Source organism: Narcine bancroftii, chromosome 5 (genome assembly GCF_036971445.1).
Source record: "Narcine bancroftii isolate sNarBan1 chromosome 5, sNarBan1.hap1, whole genome shotgun sequence".
NCBI classification, from domain to species: domain Eukaryota; kingdom Metazoa; phylum Chordata; class Chondrichthyes; order Torpediniformes; family Narcinidae; genus Narcine; species Narcine bancroftii.
The window spans coordinates 97,858,135-97,880,558 of NC_091473.1; the positions used below are offsets into that span (position 1 = coordinate 97,858,135).

A 22,424-nucleotide genomic window follows, 5' to 3' on the forward strand; every position below is an offset into this window, starting at 1 on the left:
ATTTCTGTTAAGAATTCTGTTTTTATTTTGCATTTGCAGGGAATTCCTAAGTACAATGCCATACACCACGATGTGTCTAAAGGAGTCTCTACGGCTTTTCCCCCCTCTACCAGGACTGTCCAGGAAACTGACCAAGCCACTTGTATTCCCTGATGGAAAGCAAGTTCCTGCAGGTCTTGCATTTCATATTTTTTAGATTGAAAGAAAACACTGAATTACTTTTTGTGGATCCATTGTCTACATTATATTTGCGAGCAATTGTTTTTCTGGACGAGATGACACCATGCACATCGGTGAAGTGTTGTTGATTTCTGGCCCTATAAAAGTCATTATAATGTTTTTTTAATGAAAATTATGGAAGAAGTCAGTGAATCCTTTCAATTGAGAGTTTGGATTCTTCACAACAGCTGTGGTGAGACTGCCCAAAGTGAGTGTGAACATTATCAATACAGTCACCAGAATATGCAAGATTTCAAACAAATATACATAGAATCTTTTTCTTGTAGACTCGAATTTCATAGGGATTTTACAATTTGATGATCTTGATTAAGTGGCACACTTGTTGACTCAATTCTGAGGGAAAACATAACATTTAATTTGGAAAAGCTTAAATCAATCAAGTAAAAACATAATGAGAAAATGGAGAAACTAAGCTGGTCTTTTCAGCATCTATAAAATGCAAAAATATATTGTCAATGTTTTGGGCCTGAGCCCTTCTTCAAGGAATAAGCAGAAAGAGCCAGAAGCAGGAAATCTCAGAAATCAGACAGTGCTGCAATGTGGCAGGAGGAGGAATCCAGACCAACAAAAGGTGTTCATTAAGATATGATAAGGGACAAGGTAAGAATTTATCATGTTTGTGTGAAAGGAAACACAGAGGGAGATGGGGAAGGGTTAACAAAAACCAGAGAAGTCAATATTAAGGCTATCCGGTTGGAGGATGCCCAGTCAGAAGGTGAGATGTTGCTCCTCCAATTTGCGGGTGGTGTCAGTCTGGCAGCACATGAGACCATGGACAGACATGATAGCAAGTAAATGGAATGGGGAATTGAAATGGGTAGCCTCTGGGAGATCCCCGCTATTGTGGCTGACAGAGTCGAGGTGCTCAACAAAGCGATCTCTCAGTCTGTGTCCAGTCTCGCAGATGTAGAGGCGACCACAACGGGAGCACCGGATGCAGTAGATGACCTCTAGAAATTCACAGTGAAATGTTGCTTCACTTGGAAGGACGGTTTAGGGAGGAGGTGTGGACCTGCTGTCACAGGGTTAGGTGCCAAGGGGTGATTGGTGGGGAGGGAGGAGTGGACAAGGGAGTCACAGAGGGAGCGGTCCCTGCGGAAGGTGGAGAGGGGAATATTTGTCTAGTGGTTGGATCATGTAGCAGGTGGTGGAAATGGTGGTACTGGATGTGAAGACTGGTGGGGTTGTAGGTAAGGACAAGAGGAATCCTGTCCTTGTTGAACATGGGGGCAGAAGGGCCAGGGCAGATGTGTGGGTAATGAAGGATATGCAGGTAAGCACCGATATGATGATGGTAGAGGGAAAGCTACGCTTTTTGAAGATAGCTCTGATAATCTGGCATGGAAGTCCTCATCCTGGGTGCAGATGCAATGGAGATGGAGCAATTGAGAGAATGGAATAGAATCCGTACAGGGGATTGGGTGGGAAATGATGGAGTAAAGGCTTTTGTTAAACCCCACCCTCTTCATTTCTTCCCTCTCTCCCTATCTCCTTTTGAACAAACATGATAAATTCTTATCTTGTCCCTTGTCATATCCAATTAACACCTTTGGTTGGTCTGGATTCCTCCCCCAGCCAGCATCATATAAATTCTGATATTTTCTTTCCTGCTTCTGGCCCATTCTGCTTATTCCTTGAAGAAGGACTCAAGCCCAAAACATCGGCAAAAAGCAAATATCTGCTTTTTATGGACATGGAAAAAACCAGCTGAGTTCCTCCAGCATTTTGGTGTGTTTTTACTACAATCACAGTGTCTGCAAACTTTCATTTTTCACTTCAGACAATCAAGGACTGTTGGATTGGAAGGTTGTGTCTGAATGAATTTTTGATGCTCTCAATACACTTTATATGGCTTATATGGATTTCAGCAAAGCTTGGCAAATTTCTGCAAGGTAGTTAGCCCAAAAGATTAAAGTACCTGGGATCCAAATGAAGAGTGTCAAGAATCAAAGTCCTTTTGTGATGGATTATCAGGTGAACTACACAATCTAGGTTGTTTGCTTTTTAGAGTGTGTATGAATGATTTGGATTAAAATATTAGGGGAGAGAGAATGGTTAATAAGGGGATTTGTGGATTAATCAAAAATTGGCTGCCTATATGTCATTAAGTAGATGCAAAAAATGTTGGACCAAGGAATTGATAGGATCACCTTAACACAGATGTACATATATGTTTAAAGCTCTTTAAGAAAATGAAATTTAAGTTAGGTGTGTCAATACATCTCTGAACATTATTTTAGAGACTCTTGTTTTCCTATGTTCAGTGTGGTCAAATCACCAGCTCCAATGTCTTGAGAGATTGGGAAGTCATCAATTAGAAATCAGGAACTGATCCCTCAAGGAGATATTGAAAGGCATTTGCACAGCTTTCAAGAATGCTTCATAAGTATTTTTAGTAGACACTTGAGATAGACTACTTAGCTGGGTTCTGGTCAGGAAATAAAAGTTGTACTTGAAGATTCTAACAAGAGGAACAAGTTTACATGCACAGATTTATAAGTGGGACTGAGGTGGTGTACTTCTATTTTCACAGGTTGTCTGGTTGCATTAAGTATCTACAGTCTCCACAGGAATCCAATGTTCTGGGAAAAACCTGAGGTAATTTGCTTTTCTATGTCTAGTAACAAAATTATTAAATTAAAGTCATGCCAGTGGTCTATTACTGCCAAATTCTGAACCAGTGTGTCATTAACCAAGTTCCTAAATGTTTTTTTTCCTTCTGATAGTTCCATTCATTTAACTGTTATTTAGCTGTTATTAAATGGTGACAGTGTAATTCAGCTGTTCAGAAAAGTTGTGATTTTGAAACGTCTGCTTGAAGTTTCACATTTTATAAGATTTCATTTAATTAGGATTTTAAAGAAAATGTATATTATTCCCTATATTCTGAAAAATCCTTATTTCTATGGATGGGAAAATATTATTGTTCAAGAAAGAAGTAAAAGAAAAATATATAATGACAGACCATTTAGGCCAAACACTAGATGTCAAAAAAATGCAAAAATATATTAAGATGATACTAAAAAAAAAACACTTAGTGCAACGTAATATGATTAAGCAAAATCAAAACATTTTATGAAAATGAAATTATGTACACCAAAATTCTTTGTGGATATAACTTGCAAAGTAGACAACAAGACTGAATGCACCTTGTTTAGAGTTTCAAAATGTATTTGGAAAAGTGCCACATAAAAGATGATTCTGCAAGAGTGCAAAGGCTTGAGGCTGGATAAATGGATAATTTTCACATTACAAATGTAACCAGAGGAGAGGCACAGGGATCAGGCAATAGGTCCATAAAAGGTTAAATATCTTGGGCAGAAAAGTGGGGTTTGACAAGAAAGATCAGATCATCCTTGATCTCTCTCAGTAGCAAATAGGACTTGACATTGCTGAAATGGTCTACATCTGCTTTAATTACTTATATTTATATGTTAAGAATGTAGCTTGCTGTTATGTTTTCATATCTAGCTCTCTACCTGAATACTAAAAGGAAGCCATTATGTGAGAAGGATGTGTGTTAAATTTGCTGTAAAAACACCAAAATGCTGGAGTAACTCAGCATCTATAGGAGACAAAGATATATTGCCTATGTTTCAGGCCTGAGGCCTTCATCCAGGAAAAGATTTAAATTTGCTCTGTCATCTCCTATGCCTGCACCTGACAGGAAATTGCCAGCAATAGCAAGGAAGGATTCACTAATGATATCTCAGTCAACTTGTTTTTAATCAGCATGTTGCAATTTGAAGGGAGAGAAAGATTCTCCACCAACTGGTCAGTGAAATTTCTGGAGAAATTACACATAGCCACCAATTACACTGGATAGCTTTCTTTGAAAAAGGTCTGCTTCCTAAAAAAAAAGGGATTATATAGACAACTTCAAGCTGAACACAAAGATAATTTCAGATTTGGTGTTTCACGTAGGAAGTTGGACAAACATTCAATTAACTTTTATTGGGTTTAGCCTGTTTAATTGCATAATGACGCTGACAGATTGCGGTTAGTTCAACTGACCTAAAAATGTTTGGCTGCTGATTTCCATTTGTACTCTGCATTTGATGCCGCTCCTGTCAATGTCCAACAATAGTCGGCCAGCATTGATGGATTCCAGTTGCTCTGTTACCACTTTTCCATGGTTGTAATGTCCTGATGAAAACTTTCACCACGTTTGTCACTGACTGCACCAGGATCAGCAGGGAAGACGTCCAAGTGCAAATGTGGAAAATGAATTTTCCATGACATGTTGCACTTGATGGTGTTGTATGCTTGAAGTTAATTTAAAATGTCAGGAAGTCACTAAAATAGGTCATATCGATAAAACGGAATGTGATAACAACATTTTTTAAGGCGAGTTTTATGATCACAGCCCAAAATTCATAAAATGTTCAGGAAAAAAAATCTTTGTTGTCCATTGGTATTTTACTTCAAGAAATCCAATATCTCTTCATCGACATGTTTCTTCTTTTATTCCTGGGGGGGTTGAGTTTTTCTTTGCAATCAGTGTTTAACAATCATAAAGTTACCAATTAAAAATCATGATTAGGAAATTTTTGTCAGACATTTAAGTTTTTGTAATTAAAAAATTTATTGGTAGACAAGATATTCCAATACTTATATAGAATTGTTCTTTACGTATTTATTACTAGTAATTTCCATTTATTAATTGGGACAACTTTGGTAAACCACCCAAACTATGCTCTGTGGAATAATATCTCAAGTTTTTACTACCGTAATATTTATTCCTGAATGAATGTAATCATACACATGATTTTATTTTGGTCTCAACAATTCAAAGGTCTAACAGAAGTTCTATAACTTTCAATGAAATTCTACATTTCAACAACTAACATTGTGGCTGCTGAAGGTCATTCTCACAGTCGTACTCACGTGAATGACAAATATCTGCCACTTTGGATTGATTTATTTAAGCATGGTTACTATGAAGGATTGTCCTACAAAGAGAGATAATGTGAGATGCATTTCACTGTGTTACAGTTGTATTTAATAGATAGAATCCATTATGAAAATAAAAATATTGACCCAGATGTGATTTATATAAATAGAATATAAAATTAGCCTCAGTTGTGAGAGAAATGTTTGCATCTAGTCATTTAGCAAATATTTGGACGCTTCATTTGAGGGAAAGTTCCCATAAATTCCACCTTAAGCAATCCTTAGACAGTAAGTGCTCTGTGATTAATAAGTGATTACTTTAGTTGGTATGTGAGTAGAAAGAAAAAGTTTGCAAACCACTATTTTAATCATACCTCATTGACTCATTCTGTACATGGATTCATAACTCAAAAAGAAATGGGCCCATGACAATTTTTCTCAAGCAAAATATTTCAGCAACAATTGAGTCTCGAGCAGTGGTTCTCAACCTTCCCTTCCCACTTACTTTAAGCAATCCCTTATTTAATATAGATTGCTTAAAGTGGTATGTGAGTTAAGGGCGGGGGGAGCAGTTTGTAAACCACTGATCTAAAATCAAATATTCTAGCAATTTTAAATAACAATCTTGACAAATATTTGTGTTTTTGCCGAAACAAATTGTTTCTGCAGGAAAACCAGGAGACTGCAGGTACTGGAGAACCAGAACAAAACACAGAAATGCAGGAGAAACTCAGCAGGTTATGCAGTAGGAAAGCAACCGGCATTTGGAGTTTTGTGTCTCAGCCCTTTATAAAGAATCCCCATGAAGGACTGAGACCTAAAACATTGATGACCTGCTGAGTTCCTGCAGCACTCTTGTATATTGTTTTGAATCTTTTCTATATCAAGCTTACTGAGATTGCAATGGACAGTGATTGTGTGAATTTCTGATCAGATATGAACAATATATTTCTGACCATTTTGGGGTGGTAACGTATACTATTGCTTTCCATGTATCAGGAGTTTGACCCTTTGAGATTTACCACAGAAAATTCAGAACACCGGCACCATCATGCCTTCATACCTTTCTCTGTTGGACCAAGGTAGGAAAAAAGTCTGACTATTAAACTGATGTTTCATTTGACATTAATATGAATTTTGGTAAGAGCAAATGAACAGAATCCGTGCATTTTAATTCACTGGATCAACTGTAACATTCCTGTGAAAATGCTAAATGAATTTAAAGAATCATGAAAGAAAAAACATGGTGCTGCTACTCGTGTGGACCCAGGAAAGCAGGGAGACGGGGCACAGAGCTGTTTTTCAGGGCCCTCCTGCCCGGTCCTGATAAAGAAGCTCTGTAAAGGAGGCCTGATAAGGAGCGTCCAACCACATAGGTGACCAAGATGGTGGCACATATGCTGGGCAGCATACAATGAGGGGTTTTAGATTGCAGGGGAGTTGCAGTCCAGCACAAGGGCAACAAAGTGAGGAGAACACCCCACCTTTAAGAAGGAGAAGCATAAGAAATGACCCGATGGAATGGTGACCATGACAGCAGACCAGCAAGGGGCTCAGCAGCTGAAGGTCCCACATAGGCTGATGGTGACTTGCTTTCAAAGGACCCGCACAGGCTGCTACTGGAGACTGGCTCATGGGAACCAGTATCGTTACTGGGATTTGAGAGGGTGCTGAGGGCAAGAAAGGCTCCCAAAAGGCCTCAAGCACTGAGGGGTTCCTGATCGCATTGGTTTGGATCTGGTACTCACGATGCCGAAGAATCGATCAGTGGTCTGTACAGCTACAAAGACTGTGGGAGTGCTGGAGGAAAATCCATGGACACTCTGTGTCTCTGAGGGGACTCTCTTCTCTTCCTCTTGTACTGTAAGGGGTGCCAGGCAATGCTCATGGCAACTCTTTATGTGCCTGACAACGGACAAAGGTTATGTCATGTATATTACATTTTTAATATATGATAATAAAAGTTCGCCATTCATCCAGCATTGTGCTGCCATCGTGAATTGCCAAAGCACTGGGAGGGGGCACTGAGGGTGCCAAGGAGGGCTGCCAGGGGGGAGGAAGCTAGCGAGTGGGTGGGGGGCATGGGGGGGGGGAATGGTGGGGGGAATGGAGCTAGCGAGCGGGTGGGTGAGCGACGGATGGATGGACGGACGGGGGGGGGTGAACTTACTCTTACTCTTGTGAGTGGGTAATGCATTATTGGATGGGGGGGGGTTGGGATGGGACCCCCTCCCAAGTTGCTGAGGAGGGCAAATTCCTGGGAATTTAAAAGGTCCAGGAAGTCCTGAATGCTGGGAATTTCACTGGGATAAAGTCAGGTCACTGTTCACCTGCAAAGTGAGTGAGTGAGTTGGTAAACATATTATAATTGATTATTTTGATCAGGACTGATTTAGACATAGTCAATATGTTGAGACATTATTACCTCCTTTTGTGGCTCTGGGCAGAGACTAAATTGCAGATAAGATTGTATTTCGAAGGTTTGTGAATTTTAGACAGGAGATGATAATGATTTGAAAGGTGTGTGGAGATAAGACTTTAGATATGAATAGCTTGAGTAGAAAAGTAAGAAGATGACAGACTGGTTTTGCAACATTACTGAGGGATGTTCTCTCTTCATAAGTGATGGGTTAGGGAGAGAAAAGCAGAAAAACATCAAAGGTGAAGATTATATTGCGTGTGCATTAGGATGAGTGATTAGACTAGGAAAGTGAATGTGGAGTGAATGGCCACAATTTTGGAAGTTACATCTTCATTCCATTATCAATAATGGTAGTTAATACAGGGGTTTTGGATGGACCAGATAGAGAGTGAAAATCTGGGTAAAGTTTGGGTACATTCTTTCCTTCCAAGAAGACTCAGTTTTACTTCTAGAATGGGGAAAATGCCATGAATTCTCTAATATACATCCCTTAGACATCAGTGCACAATTATTGGTGCATCATTTAAAAATGCCTGGTAGCAGGACTTAACAAAAACCCTGTGACTTCTGGGGCAATATAAACAAATTATCAAAACGGGAGTCACGTGATGGAGTAATGGCCGGTAGGGGAACTCCAGCCCTCTCCAGAAAAGTTAAAAAAAGATAGAGAAAAACAAAGGCACAAACATAAAAACCATAACAAAGTGAAAGTAAAAGTGTGGAGAAAATGGCAGCAAAGAAAGAAAAACCAAAAACAATGGGAAGAAAAGAAGAAGGAAAGACGTCGGAAGAAGAAGGTGAAGGCCTTACAGGTACGAGGAGGCCCGCCGTGGAGAGAGAAGCCCACTCCCTGAGGTCAGTCGAAGCCCCAAACTCAGGCCTACAAAAATGGCTCACGGAGCCAAACAAAAGTGCGCAACCGCGCATGCGCGAGGATTCGCGCATGCGCGATGCGCAAGACAAAAATAACACTGACGGGAGGGGGGACCAGCTGAGGAGTAGATCTCCACAGCTGAAACAGGCAACTACAACACAACAGCAAGAGGAAAACATAGAAAATAACGAGAACAAGAAGGAAGAGAATAAAAATAAGAAATCAAAGAAACAACAGATGACCAACCCAGAGGAAGAGGACCAACACCAAGACACTTCTAATAAAAATAAGAAGACCAAAAATACCCAACAAAATAAAACAAACAACCCAACAAGAAAACCAGAAGAGACAGAGGTAAAGGACACAGATCCTGGAGTGGACTCAGAAGAAGAGGAGGAAGAACACAGAGAAATGGAAGATGAAGGGAAGGGCAAGTACATGGATATATTTTTTTAAAAGAATATATGAAAACAGTAAAAAAATGGCAGTCACAAGAATTCAGTGAAATAAAAAGAAGAATAAAAAGTACAGAAGAAAAAGTCAATAGATTAAAGATGATCATGCCAGATATAGGAAAAAGAATAGACAAGGTGGAAGAACGAGAAACAGCCATAGAAATGGAAGTAGATGACTTAAAAAATAAATTAGAAGAATCTGATAAAAAAGTTAAAGAGTCACAGGAGCTGTTAGCTCAGAAGATAGATATAATGGAAAATTATAATAGAAGAAACAATATAAAGATAGTGGGCCTTAAGGAAGATGAAGAAGGCAAAAATATGAAAGAATTTATAAAAGAATGGATCCCCAGGGTCCTAGGAAGACCAGAATTACAGGAAGAAATGGAAATAGAAAGGGCAAACAGAACATTAGCCCCTAAACCACAACCACAACAAAAACCAAGATCCATTCTAGTAAAATTCCTAAGATATACAACAAGAGAAAATATATTGGAGAAGGCAATGAAAAAAATAAGAGAAGACAAAAAACCACTGGAATACAAGGGTTAAAAAAAAATTTTCTATCCAGATATAAGTTTTGAACTCCTGAAGAAGAGAAAGGAGTTCAATGCAGCAAAAACGACCCTATGGAAAAAAAGGTTATAAATTTATGTTAAAATACCCAGCGGTACTTAAAATAGTTATTCCGAGGCAGCAAAACAAACTATTCTCGGATCCGGAAGAAGCACGAAAATTTGCAGAACTACAAAACAGACAGAGAGATGAAGAGATGTAACAAGAACAAAAATGACAACAAACTATATGTATGTGTGTATGTAGGTATATATATATATATATATATATATATATATGGGTGTGACAGGAGTGTTCGGCTCCGAATCATGGGTCCTCTACCGGCACCACCTACGGCTCCTAGAACGCTTCCACCAGCGTTGTCTCCGCTCCATCCTCAACATCCATTGGAGCGCTTTCATCCCTAACGTCGAAGTACTCGAGATGGCAGAGGTCGACAGCATCGAGTCCACGCTGCTGAAGATCCAGCTGCGCTGGATGGGTCACGTCTCCAGAATGGAGGACCATCGCCTTCCCAAGATCGTGTTATATGGCGAGCTCTCCACTGGCCACCGTGACAGAGGTGCACCAAAGAAAAGGTACAAGGACTGCCTAAAGAAATCTCTTGGTGCCTGCCACATTGACCACCGCCAGTGGGCTGATAACGCCTCAAACCGTGCATCCTGGCGCCTCACAGTTTGGCGGGCAGCAACCTCCTTTGAAGAAGACCTCAGAGCCCACCTCACTGACAAAAGGCAAAGGAGGAAAAACCCAACACCCAACCCCAACCAACCAATTTTCCCCTGCAACCGCTGCAACTGTGTCTGCCTGTCCCGCATCGGACTTGTCAGCCACAAACGAGCCTGCAGCTGACGTGGACTTTTACCCCCTCCATAAATCTTCGTCCGCGAAGCCAAGCCAAAGATATATATATATATATATATATATATATGTATATGTGTGTATGTATATATATATATATATATATATATGTGTGTGTGTGTGTATATATATAAAAATAGAGTATAGGTAAGAACTAAGAAGGGAAAGAAAGGAAGTAAGGAGGGAATTAAGAGAGTGACCTTTGTTATATATCAAGATTAAAATCTTTTCTGGTGGGGCTGGGTGGGGAAGAATTACAGTCACTGTGAAATCAGTTGACGCTTGCGAGCAGATTCGCAAATCCAAATGGAGAGGAGAGATGTGGTTGCCCGACAAGGGACAAAGGGCAACTCAGAAAGGGGAGGGACTATTGGAGTTAAAGGAATTTTAGATATGAGAATAGTGGAAATATTTTATGTTTTAGAAATGTTGTCTTATAATGTGTTCAAAAAAAGAAAGCAGAAATGGATAAGAAGGGAAGGTGGTGATGAGGAAATGGAAAGGAAAGATAAACAAAGTATGAAATGGCTATTTTGAACTATATGACTTTAAATATTAATGGAATACATAACCAAATCAAAAGGAAGAAACTGTTAAATTTACTGAAAAAAATAAAAAAATTGATATAGCATTCGTACAATAAACCATCTAACTGAAGTGGAACACAAGAAATTAAAGAGAGATTGGATAGGACATGTAACAGCAGCATCATATAATTCAAAAGCCAGAGGAGTAGCTATATTAATCAATAAAAATGTTCCAATCAAAATAGAAGAGGAAATAATAGATCCAGCAGGGAGATATGTAATGATAAAACGTCAGATATATTCAGAATTTTGGAATTTACTCAATGTATATTCACCTAATGAAGAAGATCAAAAATTTATGCAAGATATCTTTTTGAAGATAGCAGATATGCAAGGGAACATACTAATAGGAGGGTATTTTAACCTTAATTTGGACTCAAACATGGATAAAACTGGAAAAAAAAAACTAACAGAAAGAACAAAGTAACCATATTTATAATTAAATCAATGCAAGAAATGCAACTTTTGGATATATGGAGGAAACAACACCCAAAGGAAAAGGAATATTCATACTATTCGGGTAGACATAAAACATACTCAAGGATAGACCTATTCCTGTTATCAGTCCACATTCAAGGAAGAGTTAGGAAAACGGAAAATAAAGCTAGACTATTATCGGACCACTCACCCCTGTTATTGGCAATAGAGCTAGAGGACATCCCACCAAGAATGTATAGATGGAGATTAAACTCCATGCTACTTAAAAGACAGGATTTTAGAGAATTCATTGAACGACAAATTAAAATGTACTTTGAAATAAATACGGAATCAGGGAAAGATAAGTTTATACTATGGGACGCAATGAAAGCATTCATCAGACGGCAAATAATAAGTTATGTAACTAAGATGAAGAAGGACTACAATCGGGAAACAGAACAGTTGGAAAGGGAAATAACAAATATAGAAAAAGAATTAGCAATAAAGGAAGATACAACTAAAAGAAGAGAATTGGCAGATAAAAAAATAAAATATGAAACACTACAAACATATAAGGCGGAGAAGAACATAATGAAGACAAAACAAATATTATGAGCTAGGAGAAAAAAACACACAAAACAAACTAAAAGAATGGTATTGGCATTAAGGAAAAAGGACAAACAAATTACATATAATCCAACAGAGATCAATGAAAACTTCAGGGAATTCTACGAGCAATTATATCAAACTGAAACGAAGGGAAAGAAGACAAAATAGATGAATTTCTAACTAAAATTGAACTACTGAAATTACAAACAGAGGAGCAAAATAAATTAATAAAACCATTTGAAACAGAAGAATTACAGGAGATATTAAAAAAACTACCAAACAATAAAACACCAGGAGAGGATGGATTCCCAATAGAATTCTATAAAACATTTAAAGACTTATTAATTCCTCCCCTTCTGAAAGTAATCAACCAGATTGATAAAACACAAAGCATACCAGATTCATGCAAAACAGCAATAATTACAGTAATAACAAAGACAGGGAAAGATTCACTTGCACCAGCGTCATATAGTCCAATATCTTTACTTAACACAGATTATAAGATAATAGCTAAACTATTAGCAAACAGATTGGCCGACTATGTACCAAATATAGTAAATCTAGACCAAACTGGATTTATTAAAAAAAGACGAACAGCAGACAATATCTGTAAATTTATTAACTTAATTCATGCAGTAGAAGGAAATAAAACTCCAACAGTAGCGGTTGCTTTAGACGCAGAGAAGGCCTTTGACAGAGTAGAATGGAATTATTTATTCAAAGTACTACAAAAATTCAGCCTACCAGAGAAATATATTAATTGGATTAAAGCATTATATAAGGGGCCATTGGCGAAAGTGACAGTAAATGGATATATATCAAAACAATTTAAATTAAGCAGATCAACAAGGCAGGGATGTCCACTATCTCTCTTACTGTTCGCGTTAGCTATAGAACCACTAGCAGAACTGATAAGAACAGAAAATAAAATAAAAGGGATAAAAATAAAAGAGAAGGAATATAAAATCAGTCTATTTGCAGATGACGTTATAATATACTTAACAGAACCAGAAATATCAATAAAAGAATTACATAGGAAATTGAAGGAATATGGAGAAGTATCGGGGTACAAGATCAACGCAAATAAAAGTGAAGCAATGCCAATGAATAATGCGGATTTCACAAAGTTTAAGAAAGAATCGCCATTTAGATGGCAAACACAAGCAATGCGATACCTAGGTATACAACTAAATAAAAACCTCAGCCATCTATATAAACTCAATTACCATCCATTAATGAAAAAATTACAAGACGACTTAGAGCACACATGTCAAACTCTGGCCCGCGGGCCAAATTTGGCCTGCGATATAATTATATTTGGCCCGCAAGATCATTTCAAAAATGTATTAGAGGTGGCCCGCCCTGCAGCGAGAGCCGATGCTATTTTTTGGTAATGTCACCCCCACCATCCTCTCCCTTCTTTGCACATCCTTCCCCACCCCCTAACTATCCCCTCCCCCCTAAAACCACCCCCCTTAAAATATGGCCAGAATATTCTCAAAAAGAAATCCAGAATGGTAAAGTTCCACAAACCTTCTGCTGGGAATCCTAACAACACCCGGGCATCAGATCCACGGGACGCGGAGGGAGCAAGAATGTTGCAGGTTGACCGTGCAAACTTTGAGAACGGGGAAAACAAAATTGTAACACGAGAAGTCTGTTGATGTCATCAGCCGGCAAGCCAGTTGGAAGGCTCCCCGCACAACCAGTCACTTCTCCCACCTGTCGAGCGGTGCGGCGGATTGGCGAGCGCCTGTGATTTCCTGTCGGTGCGACAGACATGGCAGGCTGCGCACGACCCCCGCTGTTCCGCAAAGGCTGATCGGCAGCGCGCTGGGCCTGAGTGGGTGGGTAAGCAGGGGTGGGCAGAGGGTGTAGGTGAGAAGTAATGGGCAGGGGAAGTTATGGTGGTGCGAGGGGCAGTTAGAGGGAGGGATGAGTAGAAGGAGGGGTGGATAGGGAAGAGGTAAAAGAGGAGGGGAAGGACGAGTAGGGGAGGGATGATTAGAGGGTGAGAGACGGGTAGAGGGAGGAACAGGTTGAGGAGAGAGGCAGTAGAGGGGCGTGTATAGGATGGGGTGGGTAGAGGCAGAGCGAGTAGAGTGAGGGGTGAGTAGAGGTTGGGTAAAGGACTGGTCAGGTAGAGGGATGGTGGGTCGCGGGTGAATAGAGGCCTAGAGCCTGAGGAGTGAGCAGGAAATGCTGAGTCCTGATGCAGGCCAAAATGGACACAGCCTGTGAATGCTGACTACATCTCCACAGGGACCAAATATGTTTCCCTCAGGTCAAGCAAAGGGTGAACTTGAGCTACCTACTCCTGACCTGAAACATTATCCTCCTAAAGTTATATCCTAAAGTTTAACATTACATATGTTGAAAGAAGGGAAAACATGCAGATGTTGTTGAAAATTCTCAATAAATATTTAGTTCGGCCCTCCACTTAGTCCAAGTTTTTAATTTTGGCCCTCCGTGAATTTGAGTTTGACACTCCTGACTTAGAGCATTGGAAAGACTTACCACTAACACTGATAGGAAGGATAAACTGTATTAAAATGAATATTTTCCCAAGGATACAATACTTATTTCAGTCATTACCGATACACCTAACAGAGAAATTCTTCAAGGAGTTAAAGAAAATAATAAGGAAATTCTTATGGAAAGGGGGGGAAACCGAGGATAGCACTAGATAGATTAGCAGAATGGTACAAACAAGGAGGCTTACAACTACCAAACTTTAAGAATTATTATAGAGCCGCACAATTAAGATACCTATCAGATTTTTATCAAACGAGGGAAAAACCAGATTGGACCAGATTAGAACTAGATAAAATAGGGGAGAAGATACCTGAACATATACTATATAAATGGGATGAAAAATTGATGCAACGTAGGAATTCACCGGTATTGCATCATCTGCTCAACATTTGGAAGAAGATTCATGTAGAAAGGAATAAAACAAATTACCAACTACCAAAACTAATATTGATGCAAAATCAGCTAATCCCTTTCACAATAGATAACCTTTCCTTTAGAGCATGGGAGAGAAAAGGGATCAAAAGAATAGAAAATTGTTTTTCGGGAAATAAATTATTATCCTTTGAACAAATGAAGGATAAATATAATATAACTCACGATACAATGTTTGCATACTACCAACTGAAAACCTACTTGAAGGACAAATTGGGAAACAGTCTGAGGTTACCAGAAGGAAGCAATTTTGAATATGTGATTACAGACACAATGATAATTAAAAAGTTTGTAACAAACATGTACATCAAACTGCAAGAAAAGGAGAATGAGGAAACAAACGGTAAACCTAAACAAAAATGGGAACAAGATTTAAACATAAAGATAAAGAATGAAACATGGGAGAAGCTATGCTCCGGAACTATGAGAAATACAATAAACACGAGGTTACGCATGATACAATATAACTGGATACACAGGCTATACATCACACCTCAAAAGTTAAATAAATGGGATCCAACAGTATCAGACAGATGTTTTCGCTGTAAAAAGGAAACGGGAACAACAATTCATGCAATTTGGACATGTGAGAAAGTGGAAAAACTTTGGGAAGATCTAAACCAGATATTAAATAAAATCACAAAAAGCAATATACCAAAAAACCCAGAGATCTTCCTCCTAAGTAATATAAGAAACAAAGAATTTGGACTCAATTTGGATAGAGCACAAAAAAGATTTGCTGTGATAGCCCTAGCTGTAGCAAAAAAATGTATTATGTCAACCTGGAAATTAGAAGACAACTTGAGAATACAACAATGGTATATAGAAATGAATAAATGTATTCCATTAGAAAAAATAACATATAATTTAAGAAATAACATTACAATATTCGAACAAATATGGGAGCCATACACGAAACACAATAGAGAAATCCTACCGTGGACTTCCACCACCTAAAATGACAGAAGGAGAAGATAACGAAAAGAACTGACTCAGTAAAATTTCTTGTTTATTTTTATTAAGTGACAACATTGTTTAATGGGTTTAATGTATCTTATAGATTGAACTTCAAATAAATGGGGAAGGGGGTGAGGGAGGGAGGGAAGGGAGGGGGAAAAGGGGAGAAAACGACACTGTATATATTTAAGAAGAAAAATGTCTGTATGTATCTTGGTCAATATGGTTTATAGTGTGAAAAATAAAAAAAAATTAAAAAAAACAAATTATTAAGATGTTGCATGATTGAATGCTACGATATTGGTTCTGTAGAATGTATTGCTTGGCTATATTTTCAAAGAGGATCTGAAAATCTCTCACTTGTAAACTTGGTGGAGTCCATTAAACTCCACCAGTTAGTGTATTTTATATTGTTTTCATGCTACTGTTTTTCTTTTGTTTTTATTGTTTTTAAGTGCTGTATTTGTGAGTACTGCGGGTTGCATTTTAAATTTTGTTGTGTTTTCTTTCGCAATGACAATGAAGTACTTACTTTTTTTTTGCAGGAACTGCATTGGTCAGCATTTTGCCATGAATGAAATGAAGGTGGCCATTGCACTGATTCTTAACCGATTTGAACTGGAAGTTGATGAATCAAAACCACCCATTAAAGTACCTCAGCTGGTCCTCCGGTCCAAAAATGGAATATACCTAAAGATTAAAAAACTTCAAGCAGAAGGAAAGTCAGGAAAATTTAGCAAACTCTCCCAGTAGTTTCAATCTGTAGTTCAAAGCAGCAACAAAAATACCAGGCCAATTAATCTGGAAATGGGTAATGTTTTATTTGTGTTTTATTTTGCAGTGGTGCGGGACTTTGTGTGATAATGCAAAATAGGTCATCTGAATGAAGAAAATGATATCCCATTTCCTAGTTTACCCCATCTAAAGTTACTCCTGTGATTTTTAATGAGATAAATTTTCACCACTGCTATAGTCTCATCACATGCATTATGCCACTTGAATACTGGATATCTGTCAATGAGTGCATGTTTGGAGGTTCACACTTACTTTTATATAATACATTGTGTGAAATTGCTAAGAGTAATTTTATTATTTTCCTTTTCTCTTTTAAAAATGTGCAAACTAACAAACATGGAAGGCATTGTTTGTTACATTAGGCAATCAAACCCATCAACTCTAATCCTGTTTCTGCAGTGCTCGACTTAACAAATGCACATTGAAAGACTGAAATTCAACCTTTTATTGCACAGAACAGTCAATCAGAATGATTAGTAACATAACTGTTGATATCCCTGGAAATGTATTACACTTCTCAATGACAACCAATTATCCTAACAGTTTCTTGTTAACAGAAGCAAGTGGATACTATTGTTGATTGCCAACTTGCTTCCTATGTGTTAGTCTTGACTTTCAAAAACTTTGTCTGCCAGATTTTCCTCTATTTTCCCTAATACACAAAATGATGACTTGGAAATATATCACTACTACTTCTTCATACCTGGCTCTAAATCCTAGAACATGCTACTTCACCAGCACATCAGGAGTACCTACACCAGGAAGATAACAGCAGGTCAGAAAGGCAATTCATCATTACTTTCCCAAGGCCAATTATGGATGGGTCATAACTACTGGTATTTTTATGAGACCTGTTCTCTATAAATTAATAATAATAATCTTCCCACATTACCACTGTTGCTAATGCAATTTAAATCCTGCTCTCTCATTGCAAAACTTATCTTACAATTTACCAATTACTGTATCTTTGATATCCGGAGACTTGCCGTACTCAGACTCAGACTAAGAATCAGATTCTGCCTCTACCTTTATCACAGCTCCTTTCTCCATGGACCTAAAATTGTTTTGTAAGCAACATGACACCCCGTTCATTTTGCACTTCTTCTGACATTATTTCAAATGACGATAATAAAACAAAAAATTAGCAAGATTACTCCAAAGACAACCTTAAAGGCCAATTCTGGTGTATATCACCCAAATACAGGCAGTAACAAAAAAAATTCAAATGATGAAAATGAGAAAAGGAACATCTTGGTGTTAAAGTAGCCTTGGCAGCAGTTTAAAATGTTACATTAACAGTCCATTATTTTTTTTTGTTGATGCCCTTGAATCAGATTGTAAGGAGTGATCTGAATTTGTTAATTTGGATGTGATATGAGGAGTGTTTTTGCCGTAGTGCTGAAATTGACCTCAATATTCCTGAGCTTGCAAAAGTTGGATATTTCTACTGCCACCATGTCATGGATACGACATGAGCCAGTATTCAACTGGCAAATGAGGAAATTGATTCAAACATGTTTGCCATTACCAGCAAAGAAGTAGAATGTGCAGGAAGTAATAGCCTGTTAAAGGAGGGACACGAGCCCAAACTACCAGTGCACCATTCATTTCTAACATTTTATGAGAGCTGTTCATAATTAGTAACACAGCTATCAGATGAGCATCTGATTGCAAGCTGTGTCCACTGTGGTGAGATTTAAGGCATTTCTCCAGAGAATAAATAGTAGGTTGAGACTGAATGAGCATGGGCACAAATTAACAGGGATTAGAAGGATTCTGAATTTATTAAGATCGCCATCGATATTCCATTATCCCTCAATAATTCCCTGTTTTACTATCTCTTTACTTTCTGGTCTGCATGGAATACAGTGTATCCATATTCAGTTTATTTATATTGTATTCTCTTCATTTTGAGACACTTTTGGAATGTGATGATTGGGGACAACTATAGTATGAGTATAGTGCCTTGGTAATACTGATCCTGTCACGTAACTCTGTTGATATATGTCAGCAAAATAACAAGGAGACTGTGTTAGATCTATTGATTATCATAAAGTATTCCAATGAACTAAATTAATTGTATCTTTGAATTAAATCTGATAAGCTTGTAATTGCAAGTTTTTTTTGTTCTGGTATGCTGTTTGAATGGACCCTCATGATCATATCACATCTCAGAATTTTGCCACTTAAAAGCATTCTGGCTGGCCTTGACCATGTGCATCCAAGATGTCAGTCTGAATTAGGGTTTTAGTCTTAGATACATACATTACATTATCATTTGATGGCATGTGAATAAGAAATGAGCAATGAGAAAAAATATACCAGTGTTGGCAACTATTTGGGATCCATTTTGAATATGTACCATAATCAGTGATACAAACACAACTACTCAATGAGATCCTTAAAGAATCACACTGTAAAAGCATGCATTAAGTTCCTGCTGAAATTAGTAAGTTTTCTGACTTTGGAATTATATTTTTCTGCACGTATGCAAATTTTCTTGATTTGTGTGCATGGTGTTTCAAATATGTTCTCATCCTTGAGAGAGAGAGGGTGTGTGTGTGTGTGTGTGTGTGTGCAAGGAACTACTTCATATGATTTAAAAATGGATTATTAAACATCAATTTAATTATAAATTTACTTATAAATAAGTATCTTTTTACACATGATGTAAGAATTGCAATGTTAAACAATTCTGACATTATCATGTTAATGGCACTTCAGATTCTGCTTGTCATGAAGTGTGGTAAATTCAAAGCAGAAGAGGAATCTAATTTTCTTACACTGATTTGTAGATGTGCATTTGGACAAAAGTGGAAAACGTAACTGCATATTTTTGATACTGAAATATTCCTGTACCATGATAATACGCGTTGGCCAATAAAATAAAAGGCAGCATGTATACAGTTATAGGGAAACATCAATACTACTCATCGCACTAGACAGGTGCTCACAAAAGTCCCATGGAAATCCAACTTCCTGATACAGCAGCAAATAAAACAACTATGTAGAACATTAATAAATGTTTTGGCTGCATCGTTTTTATGGTTGTGGGGCATCCGACTAATGCAGCTTACTAGAATATGATCTCTCATTGGTCAAACTGCACCACCTGCCATCAAAAAAAAGTGAATCACCACAAGCCTACTGCAGGGGGCAACCTGTGTACCTGCAGAAGAGCTCTGGAGTATAAGACAACATCTGGCTGACTGTCAATCAGCTGACCTGAATGGAGCAAGCCCCACCCAGTCGGCTGCCAATCTTCCGCTGGGATATAAGCCACATCCAACCCCTTGAGGTCAATCACATGGAGCCAGTACAGCTAACTGCAGCAGGGACTTTAAGTGGAATAAAGCCTGTTGATCAGTCTTTAAGTCTTGTGTCTGCTTTCTGTACAACAGCGCACCACAGGCCCCTTGCCTTCTTTTTGCTCACATCTTGAGGAAGGGCTTAGGCTTGAAACATTGGTTATATATCTTTATGGGCTGAGTTCCTCCAGCATTTCTGTGTTTTTACTACAATCACAGTATCTGCAGTGATTCATGTTTAACTATTATCATCAGGTAGGAAAGCAAACGTCTCTCAAAGTGTGAAGAGCATGGCGAGTGCAGCATCAGAGATACCTAAAAATCAATTGCCAACGTGATCTTGCAGCAAAATAGAGCTATGTGCATTCTAAACATCAAAAACAACACCCAATAGCTAGAGTTTAACAATCCCACAACCATCAGATCTGATTAAAGCTCTGAAATCCTCTCATATTTAATGATGAATGGCGATGAACAATTAAACAAGTGACCCATAAGAATGTATCACAAGCATTAGAGCCTCTGAGATGGTGGAGCTCAGTGTATGAGTATAAAAGAAAAGCCTGAAGTATTTCAAGATTCCTTAAGTGTCATGTAATAATACAGTGAATGTTCCATGAATTTTTTTTGCATGTCATAAGGCAGACAAAGAGTCGCCATTAGTATTTCCTAGCACCCCTTATAATAAGGGAAAGGGAAGCAAAAGGGAGTCCACTCAGAGTCACTGAGGGTCTGTTGATTCACCTCCCGCGCTCCCACAGCCTCTGCAGCTGCACAGACTCCTGTTCAATCCATCAGCAACCTGAGCCCCAGATCCAAACCTACAACACAATCCTGCAGCACCTGAGGCCCTTCAAAAGCTCTTCTTGCCCTCTTCTCCCTCTCAAATCTCAGCTTCAATACCTGGTTTCCATGAGCCGCTCTCAAGCAGCCCGCAGCCCATGCAGGTCTCCCAACCACAAGTCGCCCATTGCCTGTATAGGGCAGTATCATGTAGCATTGTCTCCTCTGCTCCTCCTTCTCAATGGAGAGTCTTCTCCCCTTTTTTGGTCACATGCTCCCCTCATGGCTAATGCTGAGCCCAGTCATTGCCATCTTGGGAACAGACCTGCTGTTACAGGATGTTAGTTTAAAAATGCCATTGTCTCCTTTAACAGGCCATTTAACACCTGTATGGAGGCACCGGCATAAGGACCAGGAGGTTGTACCCTTCAGAACAGTAATGTGTCTCCACTCTCCCAGAGACAGTGCTGCTGTTGCAGCAGGGCCACCATTTTAACTGTTTAATATTGGAAAATGATGTGATTGTACACAGAATTGAAGGGAAGAAATCCCAAGATCCACAGATGACAATAAGTGTTCTAAACCTCAATGATAGCTGTTGAAGTCCCTGTTACATCTGATGGCTGAGGATGAAATTTTGTCCATCATTTCATAGCCCTGCACTCATAGGTCAACATTGCTGATCTGAAAATGGGGGGAGGCCAAGATGAATTCAGACTGCAGGATACTTCTATGTTATGGGGTGGATTTCTTTCTTAGAAAATGGCCTGTATCGCTGTTTTCCAGACTGCGCTTGCATCAAGAGACATGTTAATAAGAACATAAGAAATAGGAGCAGGAGTAGGCCATCCAGCCTGTCAAGCCAACTCCGCCATTCAATGAGATCATGGCTGATCTGATCACAAGCTCATCTCCACCTATGTCGCTTAATGTCCCTACTATATAAAAATCTATCCAACCTTGTCTTAAATATATTTATTGAGGTGGTCTTCACTGGTTCAATAGGCAGAGAATTCCACACTCTGGGGAAAGCAATCCTCCTCGTCTCAGTCCTCAATCTACCCCCACTAAATTTGGAAGATACGTTCCTGTCATGATAATGAATATGTATGAGATGTACCGGAAGTCACGTGGTATGAGAGAGAGATAAGAGCACAAGCAGGAGAACAAAGGAAACTGGAAAATAAAGACACTGAGAAGTTTACCTGATAAAACTTGTGTTCGATGTTTTATTAACTTCACATTTCGGGCCACAAATGTGACATTGGCAACGAGGATGAAAGAAGCTTGAAGAAAATTAAAGACTAAAGAAGATTACAGAGGATTACAGAGAACTTCAAGGTGATAAGAATTTTCTCTTTGACTCAGTACTTTTGGGGCTTGAATATTTCCTCATGGCTGGGGCAGACAGTGACTTTCTAACACATAGTGGAATTGCTCATTTTGACCCAACGGGTGATGCAAGCACTGTAAGTGTGAAATGGAAGGCATGGTTGGAAGAATTTGAATCCTACGCCGACAGTCGTGGCCTATTTCTAGATACCAGTACGGTTGAACAAAAAGTGCAGAGAAGGGCGTTACTTCTTTTCACTGCTGGTCCCGCAGTTCGGGAAACATTTAAGACACTTTTGAATACTGGAAGAAAGGATGAGTACCGGAAAGCGGTAGATGCATTAAATG

The 22,424-nt window shown here is 38.7% G+C and overlaps 1 protein-coding gene across 1 annotated transcript in view; it reads left to right on the top strand.

Annotated features, from left to right (window-relative positions):
• Window positions 1–18,687, top strand: part of cyp4t8 (cytochrome P450, family 4, subfamily T, polypeptide 8) — a 43,189-nt gene extending 24,502 nt beyond the window's left edge. The window contains exons 9-12 of the mRNA XM_069938463.1: window positions 40–173; window positions 2,774–2,838; window positions 6,133–6,215; window positions 16,404–18,687. Coding sequence (XP_069794564.1) covers window positions 40–173; window positions 2,774–2,838; window positions 6,133–6,215; window positions 16,404–16,611 — 490 coding nt within the window. The 3' untranslated portion in view covers window positions 16,612–18,687. The remainder of the gene's footprint in view (window positions 1–39; window positions 174–2,773; window positions 2,839–6,132; window positions 6,216–16,403) is intronic.
• The last annotated feature ends 3,737 nt before the right edge of the window (window positions 18,688–22,424 follow it).